At 41.8% G+C, this 17,498-nt stretch overlaps 1 protein-coding gene and 1 long non-coding RNA gene across 2 annotated transcripts; one reads left to right on the top strand and one right to left on the bottom strand.

Moving 5' to 3' along the window:
- Window positions 1–777: 777 nt before the first annotated feature.
- On the bottom strand, window positions 778–1,099 carry LOC112879863. The gene is made up of 3 exons (XR_003226201.1): window positions 1,009–1,099; window positions 868–924; window positions 778–794 (listed from the first exon to the last, which is right to left on the bottom strand). It is a non-coding gene; the product is annotated as an uncharacterized LOC112879863 (long non-coding RNA).
- A 5,096-nt stretch (window positions 1,100–6,195) lies between these two features.
- On the top strand, window positions 6,196–7,086 carry LOC112880876. Its single transcript, XM_025945609.1, has 3 exons — window positions 6,196–6,616; window positions 6,710–6,799; window positions 6,907–7,086. Coding segments are annotated over exons 1-3 (513 nt in total). The 3' UTR covers window positions 6,909–7,086.
- The last annotated feature ends 10,412 nt before the right edge of the window (window positions 7,087–17,498 follow it).

Genomic DNA, 17,498 nt, shown 5'->3' with positions numbered 1-17,498 from the left:
TCAATTCGTGTTGTTTTTCTCGCTGTAGTTTGGATTCCCATTCTTGTTTTGTATCCGCACAGGCACCAGGGGGAGCACACCAAGCGCTGGGAGCTTGCAGCAGTGGCTGCTATGCAGTGTGCCAGGAGAACAGGCAGCCTGCAGCGCTAGCACCTTGGCCTTGGTGCGCAGAGACAGCAAGCAGCAGGGAGGTGGGCAGCGGTGGGGGGTGTTTCTGCAGAAGCAGCTTGCACGGCAGCAGCAGCAATTTGACTGTTTTAATTGTTATGCAAATTCCTGTGACCCCGGGTGACAGTAGAGGTAGCAGTTCAGGATGCATGTTTGACGCACAGCAGCTGTTTGATGAATTGCCTAACTAGTTTTTATTTCTTCATTGATTTTGCTAGATTTTTTTAGGTCGCAGATGAGTAGTTAACTCTTGTTCTAGGGTTGTTTTCCAGCTGTAGTTCCGATTGTGAGTTAAGAGTATTCCTAGTGCTGATAGTCGTTCTGAGCTATGCGGTACTGATACTCTTTGTCCGAGGTGCGTTGGGTGTAATCGGGACTTTTCTCTTCAGTTTTTCAAATCGAATTTTAGGCTACCATTCACCCCCCCCCCCCCCCCCCCCGCTGGTCGCCTATCTGGTCCTTCATTTACCTTTTTCTCCACATCGAAATTGAGTTATCGCCAAATCTGGATACAATTTTTGAAAATATTAAAATAGAACTAAGCCAGTTCAATACTAAGAAATACATACCTCATCAAGTATTAGAAGAGGAGCATTTTTCAGAAGGGCCCGTGTAATTGCAATTCTCTACAAAGAAACAAACAAGAGTGTAAAGTACTTGGCTTTGGAATTATGCAAAGCAATAAACATAGAAGATTACCTGTCTTTGTCCCCCACTTAGGAGACTGCCTCGTTCTCCAACAAGAGTGTCATACCCCTATAATGAGATGAAACAAAGATTTTAGCATATAACTGAAGATAGCCAATCAATGATAGATCCTACGACAAAGACTTCCCCTACCTGTGGAAGAGAGATGATGAATTCATGAGCATTGGCAGCTTTAGCAGCTTTTATTATCTCATCCTTGGAGACAACATTATCTGGGAGACCGTTAGCAATATTTTCTCCGACAGACACCGAGAATAGGACTGGATCCTTCATAAAACAAAAATAAAAATTTCTAACAGTTACAGCTACTTAAAATAAATAACTACTCCCTCCATATATAAGAAAGTAGTTCAAACATGGCGGAGAGGCAACTTTGGCTACTGATTTCTATGATAAATGTAGGTCAAAACAGTGAAAATATTAAAATGTATTTCATAACAAACCAATGAGTGTTATTTTTTGTTACGGTGGGCCCCCACTAAAACAGCAGGGCCAGAGGGTGGACATGAACACCCAATGACCTGGAGCCAAAGTGCAGGTAGCAAAAGAACAGCTTCCCTTGCGATTTGCGAATTAAGTTAGGAGACTTTAGGTTTGTTAAATGTTAGCTGTTGTTATTTTGTTAGATTGTCTTGCTCTGCCCCCTGAAGGGCAAAGAAGTAACCTCCAAATCCCATCCTCTCAGTCTCTAAACTTACCCATAACAGTTTATCATGGTCAACCAATACATATTTGCTCATATCATCAGTAAAAGTTTCATAATTTTCACTTCACCTTCGCTAAACGACATACCTTTGTATACAGCAATGGTACGACGAAACATTGCCCTTATTCTCGGTAATTAAGGAATGCTTTCCAAAAAACAATTGTTCGAAATCATTGTAGCCAAAGCTAGGTCTAGTGGCTCAACAGGGAAAAAGAAAAAAAAAAGGAGTGCTTTGTCCGGTGAATAAAGAAATCGAGCTTTGTAATTAGTAACTGCATCAAACGAAGAACATGCACTTTAAGTAAATATATAAAATGTCATAACAGCAAATGAGAAAAGAACATGTTTCAATCCTCAAAATATATAATAATTTTGTAGATATAGCAGCAAAATACATGGTGTGAAGATTTCTAATGGTATACCTGATTCACTAGAGATACTACTCGAGACCATTCTCTTTTGTCAAAAATGCGGATGTCTTCTCCTGCCACAATGATGCAACCTTGAGTTGGCTGCAAAAATGGAGAACACTCAGATGTTGCTACGATAATGAAAACCTATCAGTATCACTACATATAAGCAGTAGCACCTCATAATACCGTGCTAGAAGTTGCACCACAGTACTTTTCCCAGCACCACTAGGCCAATTTAGGGTGTATAAATCTCAAAGTTTGACTTGAGTTGTATGAAACAATATGAGGGATCTATCCATTCTATGAGCAACGTATACTTCAATCTTTGTAAAATCTTTTGAAACTTTAATGTCAAGCTTATAAACCCATAAACTGATTCCATGCCAATTTATATAATTTTCAGAGAAGTTTTAAGTATGATAATCATTATTTTATAATAAGGTTTGAATAGAAATTTGAACTATCCCTAACAAACATTTGAAATTTTCATCTGTTTTTAGCATATGAGCTATAATTGAAAAAACATACTTAAAATATATTTTTGGAATTTTCTATTTAGTATTTTAAATACAATTAGTTCAAATTGTAATTATTTTCTATAAACACGCAGAAATTCATTTAAACTATTGAAAATAGTAAACGAGTTCAAAATTTTTTGAAAACGCTGAAAAACAACTTATATGTATCTAATATATATAAAATTGAATTGATATACAGAAGACAAGTGTTTTTGCATATTGCTTCACAAGATCCTTTCTCCATTTGTCTAAACATGAAAACAAAAAAATGCTATATAGCATTGGGCTGAAAATACTTCGGATTCCACGTCTCATATTTGGCCCGTTTTAGCTTAGATTGAATTGCATAATAGCTTAGACCGTCGGATCATGTGGACGGCTGAGATGCACCAAGCGTCGAATAAATATACACATCCCTCTCAGCTGATACCCTAATCCTCAGGTACCTCAACACGTGCTTCTCTCTCCCGAGCTCCACTTCCTCCATATATGCATGCCGCTCCCCTTCCCAAGCGCACGGCTGCCGGGCCTCCGTCGCCTACTACCAGACCACCGACCATAGGAGCACGTGCCCGTACGCGCCATGCGCCTATGCGGAGGCTGGCTGCCTCTTCATCATCTTGCGTCCACGTGCCGGAGCTCGAGGCACGCCGCCTGCTTGTCGAGGGGGAGACGAATGGAGGGGGCGGCCAAGGAGCTCCACACCCGCCTAACACGGGGGGAGATTTGGCGGCGGCGGATCTCCTCACCACCCACAGCCACCCAACGACCCCGCGACCAATGTGGTCCTCGTCCCGCCCCCTCTCGCGCCAAGCCGCCGAGGGGCGCACGGGCACCGCCAGCCCCGTAGATGCGCCCCTCTTTAGCAAGGCGCGGCGCCGTGGCCATGGGCTCCGCCACTTCCAGTGTGGAGGCCTTCGAGTGCGTTCTTCATATTCATGTGAGTGCTAGATTCATGCGGCATTGTGGTTTTCTCCCTGCATCGTTTCGGTTTCATTCTGATCGATTGGTGTGATTGGTTCCCTAGGGTGGAGTTAGGTAGTAGTACAAGGAGAAGCACCCCAATGTGAAGCAATTCTCTTTGGTAAGCGTTGGTTCCTCCGCGAATTCGATAATGTGAGTTTGCTTTCTCACTTCTAAACCCTATGAACTGTGTAGTTAGTTTCGATGCGCTCTCTGGTAGATTTGATTGAATGTTTGTTCAAATTTGTCGAGTTTTGGGGTAGTTAGTTTCGATGTGCTCTCTGGTAGTTAGTTTTGATGCAATTTGGTCATTATTTAATTATTTGCAGTTGTGTTTTGGATGCTCACATCTTTTGTCAGTCATAGAATTTCTGTTTATCATGTTAACTTCAGTTCAGTTCAGTAGCAGTATAAATCTGTCCAGCTCTCCAGTTTAGTTGAGAATAAATGCCATCTTGTGATTTGGAAAATCTGTCAATTATTCATAGTAGATAAAATATATGGTCAATTTTTAACCTGATTCTGAGAAAAGATTGAACAACTTGCAGACTCACATGTTTTAGTTTACTGTCACATGTTATTTTCATGCAACTATATTTCTTCTAATGCCTTCCTTTATGTTTACTTAACATTTGGATTTTGGAAGCACGTGGATTTTGGAAGTGCCATAGGGGTAGTGCCGTGGGGTTAGATCTGCCTATTGATCTCTTGATTCTGATTTAGATTTAGGAACTACATCATTAAGTCTGAATTTGCTACTTTGTCCCAAAATTCAGGGGACAATAAAATATTTTTTTAATTTCTGTGATGTTTTGTTAATCCAATTTCAACTATTTGCTTACTGAAGAGTAAAACTGAAATTTCTTGATATGTATATTGACAATTGAAACTTTTGTGCATAAGCTTTCTGAACATGTAACTAGACAGCTAGACGACCTTGATGTAAACTTACAATTTTATCTAAATATTTAATTACTGGTTGTCTATGGGTGCCTGCTGATGTATATAGACAGCTAGATGACCTTGTCTAATGTATCTTCTCCAAATTAATTTTCAGGTGTGGCAAGAACATTTGGTGGTTCTGACCATCTCAATTTTCTTATCTGATTGTTACTGTTTAAGAATGATACTAGGTTAACAGAGTGAAATCATAAATATGTAAGTTGTAGTACTACCGTTCACCTACTAGCCTATATTGCAATATGCAAAATGAGCCACTAATGCCATATTGATTGCATTGTGATACTCTATGATGTTTTTATTGTTTTTTGATAGAACAAATAATAGGTGTTCCAAGCTCCTGAAGGATATGCATTGAGAAACTAAAACTGCTATGAGTGATTTTTGTTCTTATATAATCTTTTTCGTTCAATGCCTACTTCCTAGTGTTTATGTCAACATTACCTTACAAAATCTCAAACCACTCAAACTACATAGATGTTACCTTGTCTATTATGTGGCCTCCATCATATTATTCTATTGTATCATCAACTTTGCATTCTTGTGAACTTTATAAAATCTCAAACCACTCATTTTGATGTGTCCAGTTCTCATCTCATACTTGGGCTTTTGAATTTCAGATTCAGATTTATTTGCCTCATGATCAACAGCTGATTCTTATTGCCAAAGTAGGCCTTAGGTGTTCATGCTTACTGTGAATAAACGTATGTGTGTTATGAGATGTCACGCTAGTTCAACACTTTTGTTCATTTGGTCACCAAAGTAGTAGCTCTGTAACTTCTATTGATTCTGGAACTTTTAGGAGTAGAGTATATTTCAGTTGAGTTGATAAATTTTGTATGTCTTGTGGGCTGAATTGATCATTCTGATAAATGGGCTGAATTTCTTATGGGCTTGTTGTGTAGTTGGTTTCAATCTGAGTGGAGATATAGTAGGCTGAAAATAGCCCATCTTAGTGTCCCAATTCTAAAATAGGCTCATTAACAAGTGGGCCACACCCTCTAATAAAAGTGTGCCACATTAGCAGCCACATCAGCTCCCACGTTAACATCCACGGCAGCAAAAGTTGCCATATCAGCATCCACATCACCATCCATATCAGCAGCCACATCACCTGACTATTCAATCGATGACGAAATTTGTGATGTTTATTTTTGTCACAGACACTGGGCCTGGGTTGGGCTACGTGGGCTCAAAACCAATCTATGACGGTTAAGAAACGTCACGGATTGCATCAATCCATGATGATTATAGAAAAACATCGATCGATTTAATCTGTGACACTCAATCCATGACGTTTTCTGAAACCACACTGTTTAATGACAAATTTTCAGTGAACTATGATGAAATTGTTCTATCACAGATTAAATGGTTTCTTGTGCAGGGGTGGATCAATTGCTACAAGTATTACAGTTAAAGGAAGCGGGTTATTTTTGACCCATCTCTGGAAAAATACGGGATGCTAGACGCCCGTGCGAATCATTTTTTTAGTAGTGTTGGCTGGTATTTTGGCTAGTTGGGTGGCTCATCAGGGTCACCATGTTCTAGATTCCCAGAATTTTGCCTTGCCGTTGAAGACTTGTAGCAATGAATAGCCGGTGATCCGTGTCTCATCCCAAGATTGTGACCCGCCATGTAGGAAGCTGTTTGTTAACAACCACACTCTTTGTCAAAAGAAGATCTTCGACGCGAATGCAACGAAGCTAGCTACTGCAGCACAAGAAACAAAGCCCAGACTCCGAGGCACGCGCGTCGATCGATGGCCCTATCGAGCAAGTGCAAGCTGAGGATCTTCTTGCTCATCGGCTTCGCCGTGGTGCTACAGCCATCTTCCGCGATCAGAGCCGAAGGAGCTCCTGCCGCGGATCCAAGAGCAGCGCCGCCGTCGGGCATCCCGCCGCTGCCGCCGCAGCCGAGGGAGTGCCGGCCCTGGCTGATGCGGATGATGCCGTGCGCGGGGTTCATCACCAACTCCAGCGTGTACGCGCCCGAGCCCTCCTGCTGCGGCGGCTTCAACTCGATGTTCGCCTACGGCACGGTCACCTGCCTGTGCCACGTCGTGAACGGCGACGTCGGCCGGCTCCTGCCGGCGCCCATGATCCACGCGCGCATGGTGGAGCTCTTCTCCGTGTGCGGCCACGACGTGCGCGTCGAGATGCTTGCCGCGGCGTGCAACCTGAGTAAGCCAGCTGCGCTCCTAGCTGCTGCCTATACACATGCTTGTGTGGAATGGAAACAAACCTTTACTGAATTTGGATTGATCTAATGAACAGCGAACGATGTGCCGCCGATAGACCTTCCAAGTCCTCCACCGTCGACGCCAACACGCCATTGCCGCCGCCAGCGCTGTCGTCGTCGGTTATGTATTGTTTTTCTATTCAGCTGCCTCTTTCTATTTGCTAGTTGCAATGCAAATATTAGTGTCGTATAATCAGTTCCGTTCTGATCAAATCTGCAAATCTGGTTGCAGGATGGCCATGACTAACTAGCAGCGACAACCGTCAATTCTGTCGTCGGGAGGATAATATATAATAGCAGTCGTTTGCTGATTCTGTCATCGGCAGAGCGTTTGCTGTCAGCTATAGTTTGTGCGTGTCCTCTTCTGGGTAAAGTACTATGTGATGGGAGGGATAATTTTATCTACTTAAACAGCAAGCTTCTTTTGTTATTCTGGGATGGTATACTAATCTGAAGTCGCTTCAGTACAACTGGATTCAGAACATGTCTTCCATTCTTTGCAAACCCAGACTAGCGCGTAGATATTTGAGCGCTCACATACTGCGCAGATATAGCAATGAGATCACATCACAGAGGCAAAAATTCTACAGTACTACTATCTCATGTAAGACGTTGGATAAATAAACAAAATCATTCCCAAAATAATGTCTGCATATATATTTGCCATCTTAGATTGATGGAGCAAACAACTGCTCCAATGACAAAGGGCACAAATAACTCTTAACTAATCCAGATACTTCTTCCTTGGCAAGAGGTTCTAACTCTAACCTATACCTAACACACTACTAATACTACGATGACGACGATAATGGATCTGCAATCCATAGTTCTTATTACTCTTGATGCAAGAATGGATCAACCTCTCATCTGCTTCTAATGGCGATCCAGCTGCCAAGAATACCCAAAGAAAACATGGATGTTAGATACACACACCAATTCACTGGCTCACAAACTAGTAACTGAAAAGGTACTTAAAGCACTCTAACCCTTTGTTCAGTGGCGACGCTGTGGTGGACTCGGATCGGCATCCATCGGCGGGATTATGAACACGTTGTCACCTGTTTAACGCAACAATTGATGTCATCAAGTATTTAATCTTGTTACATTACAGGCATAATATTAGATCGTACGAATCTACTACGCATTCTAATAATATAATCATGAGACAGTCAAAACTTGAGACTTACGATTTGCGCAGATGTCGGTAACATTGTCCGCTGTGAACTCGGAACCACACTGTTGCAGCAAGGAGGTCGCGCGCATGTGGTTCACCGGCGCCGGCAGAAGCTTGCCGGCGTCGCCGTTCACGACGTGGCAGAGGCACAGAGGCGACGTGCTCTTATCCTGGAATAAGGGCCCGATGACGTCGCAGCACCTGCTCGGAGGCGACGACACGCTGCTGTCGTTGCTGGTGAGGAAACCGGCGCATGGCGGCATGTACTTCGCCAGGCCTGGCCGACACTCGGTCACCGGCGGCGGCGACGGCGTGACGTTGCGGCAGGGGATGAATGGGATCTTTATCGGGAACGCAGGAGGGCAAGGGAGTATGGGCGGCAGAGGCAGGTCAGGGATATGGAAACCGATAATATCATCGATCAAGCCCATCGGGTGCAGACGAACATCACCGCTGGCCGACGGCGCCGGAGCCGGGGCGGCCTTGGCTGCTCCGCCATCCCGGGCCGCCGCAGATGGAGGCAGCATCGGCGCGACCACGGCGAAGGCGACGAGCAGTGCGACCAGCGTGCACTTGTTGGATGGCGCCATAGCTCTTTGTTGGATGGAAGCGCAGAATGAGGGTTTGGTTGGCTTGCGTGGGATGAATACTGTGGGAGACGAGACGACCAATTTATAGAGATGGCCTGATACCGTGATAAGGTATTGCGATCAGGATGATGGCTTGCCGTTAGGAGATCCCTTGGCATGCCGTTATTGAGATCTGCGAGCAGGGATTACAACCGATAGTATCTTCTCAAGATCGATCATTTCTTCTTTTTGTTAGGGTTGCAACAGACATGCTAGCAGAATCAGAGATATCCTAACGGCATGGTGGGGGCTGGGGAAGCAACTCCTCGGTTGATGACTAGCTGACGGCAGACGATGCTTCCAGAGGCAAATATATTTTCCCGAAGCAATCAGTTCGTGACGTGTGGCTAAGCTTCTGCATCATCATGATCTTTATTATCTAGATAATACATGCTTGTTTTTGGAGTAATAATGCATTCCGGTTCATCAATCATCAGAGGACCGTGTTCCGCCTATGGACCTTCCTAGTCCACCACCACCATCGGTACATATTCTTCTTTGCACTTCACTATTTTCTCACCAAGCAAATTGATGTATAGTATATGATAATATGACTTTTATTTGTGTACATCAGGTTTTGTTTTTGCAGAAGGATCAACATTGGTAGCAGGGAGAGATTGATCAATTCCGTTCTTTTGCCAGGAGTAACTAGAGAGAGCTTGAATGATCAATTCCGTTCTTCAGTCAGGAGTACCATCAAGGACTTGTTGTAGTGTGTAAGGGATAACTAGAGCCTCTTTGTAATTATTAGGGAGCTATATGCAAGTTTAGAAATATATTTGCCATGCCATTAATCAGGAGCAGTCATTGCGCTATGGAATCATATTGGTAATATCAATACGTCACTCTATTAGAGTTTAGCTTGTGGGGTTTTTTTTTTCTTCTTTGCATTCAAAAGGACAGTCCCAACCCTGACACTATCAGGCAGTTTTCATATGTGTCATGTCGTATAAACACTACACATAAATTATACTCCTAAAGATATCTTTTTAAAAAAATGATTTTCCATCTAAAGATGTCAACGGGTACCCGATACCTGAAACCCGACGGGTAAAAACCCTATTAGGGGCCCGGGTTTGGGTAAGATTTTGTACCCATGGGTATGCAAACAGGAAAAAACTCATACCTATCGGGTATAACGGGTATGGGTATGGTAACTAAGAACCCATCCCCGTTTACTCCGTAACCGATTAAGGGCAGGAATCTCACAACAAATAGCCCATTAAGAAGCAAGCCCAAAAAGCCCATTAAGAAGCAAACCCTAACCGAGCACCTCAACTCCTTCCCAGCTGTGCGAATGTTGATATTTTGAATCTCTGTTGAATGCTGAATTTTAATCTTTTGAATGCAAAATCCACGGGTATGGGAAACCCGCGGGTACCCGTTACCCATGTGGGTATGGATATGGGTATGGGACGAACTCCTACCCGCGGGCGGGTATGGGCCGGGGATGGGTATGGGTACAGGTTCGCCCTGATGGGTATGGGTATAGGTTGGCAAAACCCGTGGGTATTATACCCATTGACATCTCTATTTCCATCCAAGCGCTTCTGTATACAACTAGCGGATAGAGGCTGAGAAAGAGTGGACAGGCTGATGGCCTTGAATTAGTCGTAGGGCCATTGTGTGAATTTGACACAAAGCCAAGGACCTGCAGGCATAAAAAGCCAGCCCCGCACCCAATTAGGTGCAAGGCTCAAGGGTCTGATTGGCAATTGCCATTGCCACCTTGACTTTCTAACATTGTAGTCAATTATCTCTATATGACACTTTGCCAAACCCCCGCTAGGAGAAAATAAAAATACATGATCAACAAAAGTTTGTGTGTTGACCATCCACTCTTACGTAGGCATTCCGTTACTTCTCCAACCATCATACATCCAACTTTGATCATCTCCCATTTTCTCAAAGTAGCTACTTCATTAACGAAATTGAGAATGTTACTTCCTTAACGATACTAAGCAAATAAAAATTATCAAGCATATGTAACACAAATCTTTTTAGATATCATTAATGCTATCACTACCGGATTCAGGGGCTTTGCCGAGTGTCTGGGACACTCGGCAAAGCCCCGATTACACTCGGCAAAGGCTTTGCCGAGTGTAACACTTGGCAAAGGGTACTCAGCAAAGATTTCGTCGGCAAAGACGTCTTTGCCGAGTGCCTTTCCTTTGCCGAGTGCCAAAAAGCACTCGGCAAAGAGAAGCACTCGGCAAAAAATCCAAAAGATGAAACAGGAAAATAAAATTTATTAGGGGAGGCATGCACAGCCAGCTAGTGACCCATTAGATGATAGGATTCGAACTCACAACCTCCTGCACACAAACAACTCCCTCTACCACTGTACCATTGAACCACATGTGTCAACATTATGTTTTTATTCTCCACGTATTATAATTAACCGAGTGTAAATTTTTTGTTTGAGATAGTAACTAAATTCAAATGAAAAAGTTGTTAACTACAAAGTGGCATAACTTTTCGAGATCTACAACTTTTATTTTGGTAGTTTCTTCATCCGAGATCGTTTACAAAATTTGAATTTCAAATTTGAAAACTTCAAACATATTTTAATATGACACAATGATTTCAAATCAAAAAGTTGTCAATTACAAACTTTCATAACTTTTTGAGATCTACAACTTTAATTTTGATGGTTTTTCCATTCAAGATCGTTTGCAAAATTCGAATTTTAAATTTTCTATATTCACATGTAGTTTTTGTTGATAAGATGACTTCAAATTAAAATGTTGCCAACTGTAAAATCTTATAACTTCTCAAGATCTACAAATTTTATTTTGATTGTTTTGTCATTTCTTCATCTGACATGATAATTCTAATATTGTTCACAAATCTTATATATCTCTCTTATAGTTTTATAAACTACGAGAGATATATATATATTTTGTGAACAAATTTACATTTATTTTATCAAATGAAGAAATGTCCAAAACAAGAATTATGCATCTTGACGAGTTATACAACTTTATAGTTGAAAATATTTTTATTTGAATTAATTTACTACTTCAAAATATGATTTGAAAATTATCTTTGCCGAGTGTCTGAAAAAGGCACTCGGCAAAGAGCTTCTTTGCCGAGTGCCTGAAAAAGGCATAGCTCTTTGCCGAGTGTCTGAAAAAGGCACTCGGCAAAGACGCTCTTTGCCGAGTGCCCGAAAAAAACACTCGGCAAAATACTTAACACTCGGCAAAGATCTTTTTTCCGGTAGTGTATATATTTTCTAAAAAATGAATCCGAAATCTTATAACAATCACAAATTTTCTACAAACAGAATCACAAATATAGTTACAATCAGACCAATCACATTTCTAATAGTATTAATCAAAAGATAATTACAATCAATAGGTTAATACCTGAGCTCGAGCAGGGGACGGCCGAGAGGGCGCGGGGGGCGGCGGCCGCGTGCAGGGACGGCCGCGGGGGTGCACGGGCGCGCACGGGGTGGCGGGCGCGGGCAGGGCCGCGCGGGCGCACGCAGGGCGGCGGGCGTGGGCAGGGCCTGCGGGTGCGGGTAGGGGCGCACGTGGGGCCTGCAGAGTCGAAGGGTCAGCCGAGGCCGCCGCTCCATCATCGCCTGACGATAGAGAAGTCCTGCGGCCGGCCGGGCTGAGCGTCCCTGACCTGCCATTGCCGCAGATACTTCCTTGCCCTCCGTTGTTCCCGAAGATCCCGCTGATCCCATGCTACAACGTAGCGCCTCCGCCGCAGGCGACGACGGACCCGAGGGAGTGCCGGTCGTCGCTGAGGAGCTTGATGCCGTGCGCGGGTTTCCTGACCATCAACGCCAGCGTCCCGGCGCCTCCGACCGCCTGCTGCGACGGCTTCGAGCGTTTCGTCGCCAACCGAAGCAGCGCCCCACTCCTCTGCCTCTGCCACATCGCCACCGGAGACATCGCCCGGCTTCTGCCGGCGCCGATGAATCACACGCGAGCGGCCTCCATCATGGAAGAGTGCCGTCTCGGCCTGCCGATAGATGCGCTGTCAAGGTTCTGCAAAAACAACAGTAAGTCATGTATCTTCTTTTGTCATTGTCATGATGATAACTAGAACTTAGAAGATCCTTGTTGAGCTCGAAACAAATCCGTAGTGATACGATTGCATTGAACAGGAGACGAAGTGCCGCCGATTGATCCTCCAAATCCACCATCTGCAGCAGCAGAGACAAAGGCTTAGGGTCCGTGTTTCTTGCATTGTCGGTTGCTAGTTCATTTCTCGCCAAAGCAAATGGTTGTCTGTAAACTCTCTGGTTTTTTTCGAGCGCATATAAGAAGTTGTTGCCATAAAAATCGGACAGTGATCTTCACGGAACGAGACACTTTAAGACATGAAAACTCTGCTTAACTCCAGTACAGCTCCTGATCTCAAGGTTCGCAGTGTGCCACTCAAATTGACTTGTAATTAACAAGAAAATTATTAATAAAAACGTATCGGCTGGGATTCCGAAGAGTTCTGATATGGCATCGGCCATTAAGTCCAGTACAAAATAAGTTATCTGCTAAATTTCCGACCCGAGACAGCTAGTTTTAAAGCATTATTAGTGTTATCAGCTAAAATAGCCGATCAAGGTCATAAACCTTATTAAAACAAGTATTTTTCTATAAAGAAATCAATCTAAGTGATAAAACCTAATTTAACATCACCATTGAAGGATCGGACCTCAGGGCGATAAAGTAAAAATCAGTCGGTTGATCTAACTATATTAAGGAACGAGATTAACACGTTTCAAGATAAAACAACTACCAAATACATCGGCTAATAGATTAGGAAGATATGGTGTCAAGATCCGAGCCGATGGATCTTTAATTTTTGTTTGGATAAATTGTAAGATCTATTAGAAACTAGCAAGAGATCAGCAGATGCAGCCTCATAAGAATTTAATAGAAATGGATAACTTATGAATAGGATAGATTCAAGCAGAAAGCAATGCACCGTAAGTTGAAATCTAAATTACTCCTACTCCTAGGACTTTTGGCGATGAGTCGAGAAAAGTTATATTGATGATTGATTATCCTTGTACAAACCCTGACTGCACCAATTTATACTTTGAAACTAAACACTTCTAGTTGATTACAACATATTAAAGATTTTGACAAAAAAGAAAGAAATACTACTATATTTACAAAACTTTTAAAAGAATTGGACTCTTTTATAATGTTTCGCATTCCGTGTCCGACACGTATTTTTGCCTTCATCACTTTTGACTCAGATCTTCATCGGCTTTGACCAGAATTCCTCAGTCACTACCGGATTCAGGGGCTTTGCCGAGTGTCCCAGACACTCGGCAAAGCCCCGATTACACTCGGCAAAGCCTTTGCCGAGTGTAACACTCGGCAAAGAGCACTCGGCAAAGATTTCATCGGTAAAGACGTCTTTGCCGAGTGCCTTTTGTCGGGCACTCGGCAAAGGCTTTGCCGAGTGCTAAAAAACACTCGGCAAAGAGAAGCACTCGGCAAAATGTAAATCGGAAAAAATCCAAAAACTGAAATAGGAAAAAATAAATTTTATTAGGGAAGGCATGCACAGCCAGCTAATGACCCATCTAATGGGTTGCACATTTTTTTCAGCAATTTTTGATAAGTTGTCGATGATAGGATTCGAACTCACAACCTCCTGCACACAAACAACTCCCTCTACCACTGCACCATTGAACCACATGTGTCAACATTACGTTTTTATTCTCCACGTATTATAATTGACCGAGTGTAAATTATTTGTTTGAGATAGTAACTAAATTCAAATGAAAAAGTTGTTAACTACAAAGTGGCATAACTTTTCGAGATCTACAACTTTTATTTTGGTAGTTTCTTCATCCGAGATCGTTTACAAAATTTGAATTTCAAATTTGAAAACTTCAAACGTATTTTAATATGACACAATGATTTCAAATTAAAAATTTGTCAACTACAAACTTTCATAACTTTTTGAGATCTATAACTTTAATTTTGATGGTTTTTCCATTCGAGGTCATTTGCAAAATTCGAATTTTAAATTTTCTATATTCAGATGTAGTTTTTGTTGATAAGATGACTTCAAATTAAAATGTTGCCAACTGTAAAATCTTATAACTTCTCAAGATCTACAAAGTTTATTTTGGTTGTTTTATCATTTCTTCATCTGACATGATAATTCTAATATTGTTCACAAATCTTATATATCTCTCTTATAGTTTCATAAACTACGAGAGAGATATATATATTGTGAACAAATGTACATTTATTTTGTCAAATGAAGAAATGTCCAAAATAAAAATTATGCATCTTGATGAGTTATACAACTTTGTAGTTGAAAATATTTTTATTTGAATTAATTTACTACTTCAAAATATGATTTGAAAATTATCTTTGCCGAGTGTATAAACAAGGCACTCGGCAAAGAGCTTCTTTGCCGAGTGCCATAAAAAAGGCACTCGGCAAAGAGCTTCTTTGCCGAGTGCCTAAAAAAAGCACTCGGCAAAGAGCTTCTTTGCCGAGTGTCTTAAAAAAGGCACTCGGCAAAGACCGGCACTCGGCAAAGAAGCTCTTTGCCGAGTGCCCGAAGAAAAACACTCGGCAAAATATTTGACACTCGGCAAAGATCTTTTTTCCGGTAGTGAGTGGCTCATAGGGGCGGAGCCAGACGATGAAGCCATCGAGGTCAGCTCTATATCACATTATTATCAGCTCCACATATAAATAGTGCAAAACACTTATTCTTCACTGATTTTGCACAAAATCGTCGATGTTGGCTAGCATCGATGACTAGGCCTAGCTCCGCCCTCTTCATCGGCTTCCCTATATTCTGCTAGATTTTATAAATATATTTCCAAAATTTTAATATATAGAGTCTTATAGCTAGCTAATTTGGCGCCATCAGATATGCCGTAGTCACAAAAAGAGCATTAGAACATAATAGGTTTTCCAATATAGTATTTTGACTTATAATATTGATGAAAATATATTATTTTAAATAGAATGAGTTGTGCATTATAAACATATTTTTTAGGTAAATTTAGTATCATAATTTTGTATTTGCTAGTTTCTACGAAATTTTAAATGTTATAGGACAAAAGCTAGGAAACTTGCCAAACTACCATTTTAATGGACTTGTATTTATGACCAGATGAAGTAGTTATTAGTAATTAATTTGACATAAAAACAAAAGATATAGTCAACATCACACGCATAAATCTAAGCCTCCGCCTCCACTCTAGCTCATCCACTTTTTTTTTTTGAAACGAACAAGCAGAAGAGTTCTTTCAACTCTAGCTCATACACATTCTGCCTCTTCCTCGGGATACATATAAGAATTCACTTCTCCCTTAAAAACAAGGTCGTTTTAACAAAGCCTATGCGCCCATAAGGGATTCGCCATATCGCTTAATGGATTTTCCTAAATATACTTAGTTAGATATCATCTGCACTTCGGTTCTAGTCCAAACTCAGTTGTGGCATAAGCAGTACTTAATATATTTTTCTCCAAAACTAATCTAGATTGGAAATAACAGTACTACACGTCACATGGATGAGTTCAGCGGTAAGGTCTCTTCGACGTGTGTAAGGAGAAATAATCAAACTCTCGATCGATTTCAACATTGTTTTTGGATCCATCATGGGATGATATTATTCCCTCAAATCTGTTCGGCAAACTAATAAGGCCCGCGTATACATAAAACGTACAGCTACAGCACAAAAGAGCCAAACGGAACCAAAGCTAATCATGAATACCAGTTGGCAGTTGCGATTTTGTCGGATCGAGTTCCTTTTATGTTACAGCTAACAAACATACTCATAGACTAGCCGACCGGATATAAACAGCCGGCTTACTGTAGGGCGCAGTTTCATTTTACATTCTCTATGTCAACACCGGTCCATGCATCCCTCCCTATAAATTGAATAAATTCCCTCAATGCCTCCTACGATGCCTTGCTATAATCTCCTGACCGGTCAAACGCTTGGGTGGACCCTTAGTAACGATTCTATCCTTGCAAAAGACATCTCTTTGACTCCTGAATGGGTGATCATGAGACAAGAACCGACGGTGACAATCAAAAAAGCAGAATTTGCTACCATATTTTAAACGAAAAGCATCTGTACCACCCATGCATACCGGACAACATAGATGACCGTGCGTGCTCCACCCCACCCCGAGAACATTCTATATGCAGGGAAATCATGAATAGACGAAAGAAATGCTACCCGCATATTGAAGTATTCCTTCCTACTGCTGTCATATGTCCTAACTCCATTCCATAACTCATGCAGCTCATCAATCAATGGTTGCATGAACATGTTCAAACGCTTACCGGGATTGTCAGACCTAGGTATAATGAGAGTCAAGAACATATACTCATCCTTCATACATAATGATGGTGGAAGATTGTACGGAATTTTAATCACTGGCCAACATGAGTAGGGGGCAGCATTTGAGTTAAAGGGAGTGAAGCCATCAGTGGCCAACCCAACACACACATTTCGGGGGTCTCTTACAAAACTTGAATCATAATGATCGAGAGCCTTCCAAGCCATACCATCGGATGGATGACTCATGCATCATGTATTATTATAAATTTCCTCTTTGTGTCATCTCATATGTTTTGTAGTCTTCTGAGATAGATACAATCTTTGAAGCCTTGGTTTCAAAGGTAGGTACCGTAACACCTTAATGGGCACACTTGTTATCTGCACACTTCCATCTTTGTTCACCACCTTCTTGTACCTGCACTTCTTACAAAACGAACAGTACTTGAGATTTTCATATTTCTTCCAAAATAACATGCAATTATTCTCATACACATGATTATCTGATACGGCATCCCTAAACCAGCTAACAGCTTCTTTGAGTAGTAAAAGTCTTTCGGAAACTTGTGAGGTTTCGGAAGCATGTCCAATATTAAGTCAATAAGATCATTGTAACAACTTACTGAAAGTTGTAATTTGACTTAATGGCCATTAACCATGTCACAGCAGCAAGCTGTGATAAAGTAGTAGCCTCATGTAATGGTTCTTTTGATGATGCAAGCAGACC

This window comes from Panicum hallii, chromosome 2 (genome assembly GCF_002211085.1).
Source record: "Panicum hallii strain FIL2 chromosome 2, PHallii_v3.1, whole genome shotgun sequence".
Lineage (NCBI taxonomy): Eukaryota > Viridiplantae > Streptophyta > Magnoliopsida > Poales > Poaceae > Panicum > Panicum hallii.
This window is presented reverse-complemented; position numbering and strand designations above follow the sequence as displayed.

Excerpts from the sequence above, each read along its gene's own strand:
- LOC112880876 (XM_025945609.1), top strand. The coding sequence starts at position 6,196 with ATGGCCCTATCGAGCAAGTGCAAGCTGAGGATCTTCTTGCTCATCGGC. Across the intron at positions 6,617-6,709 it reads TGCCGCGGCGTGCAACCTGA|CGAACGATGTGCCGCCGATA; the intron begins GTAAGCCAGCTG and ends TCTAATGAACAG.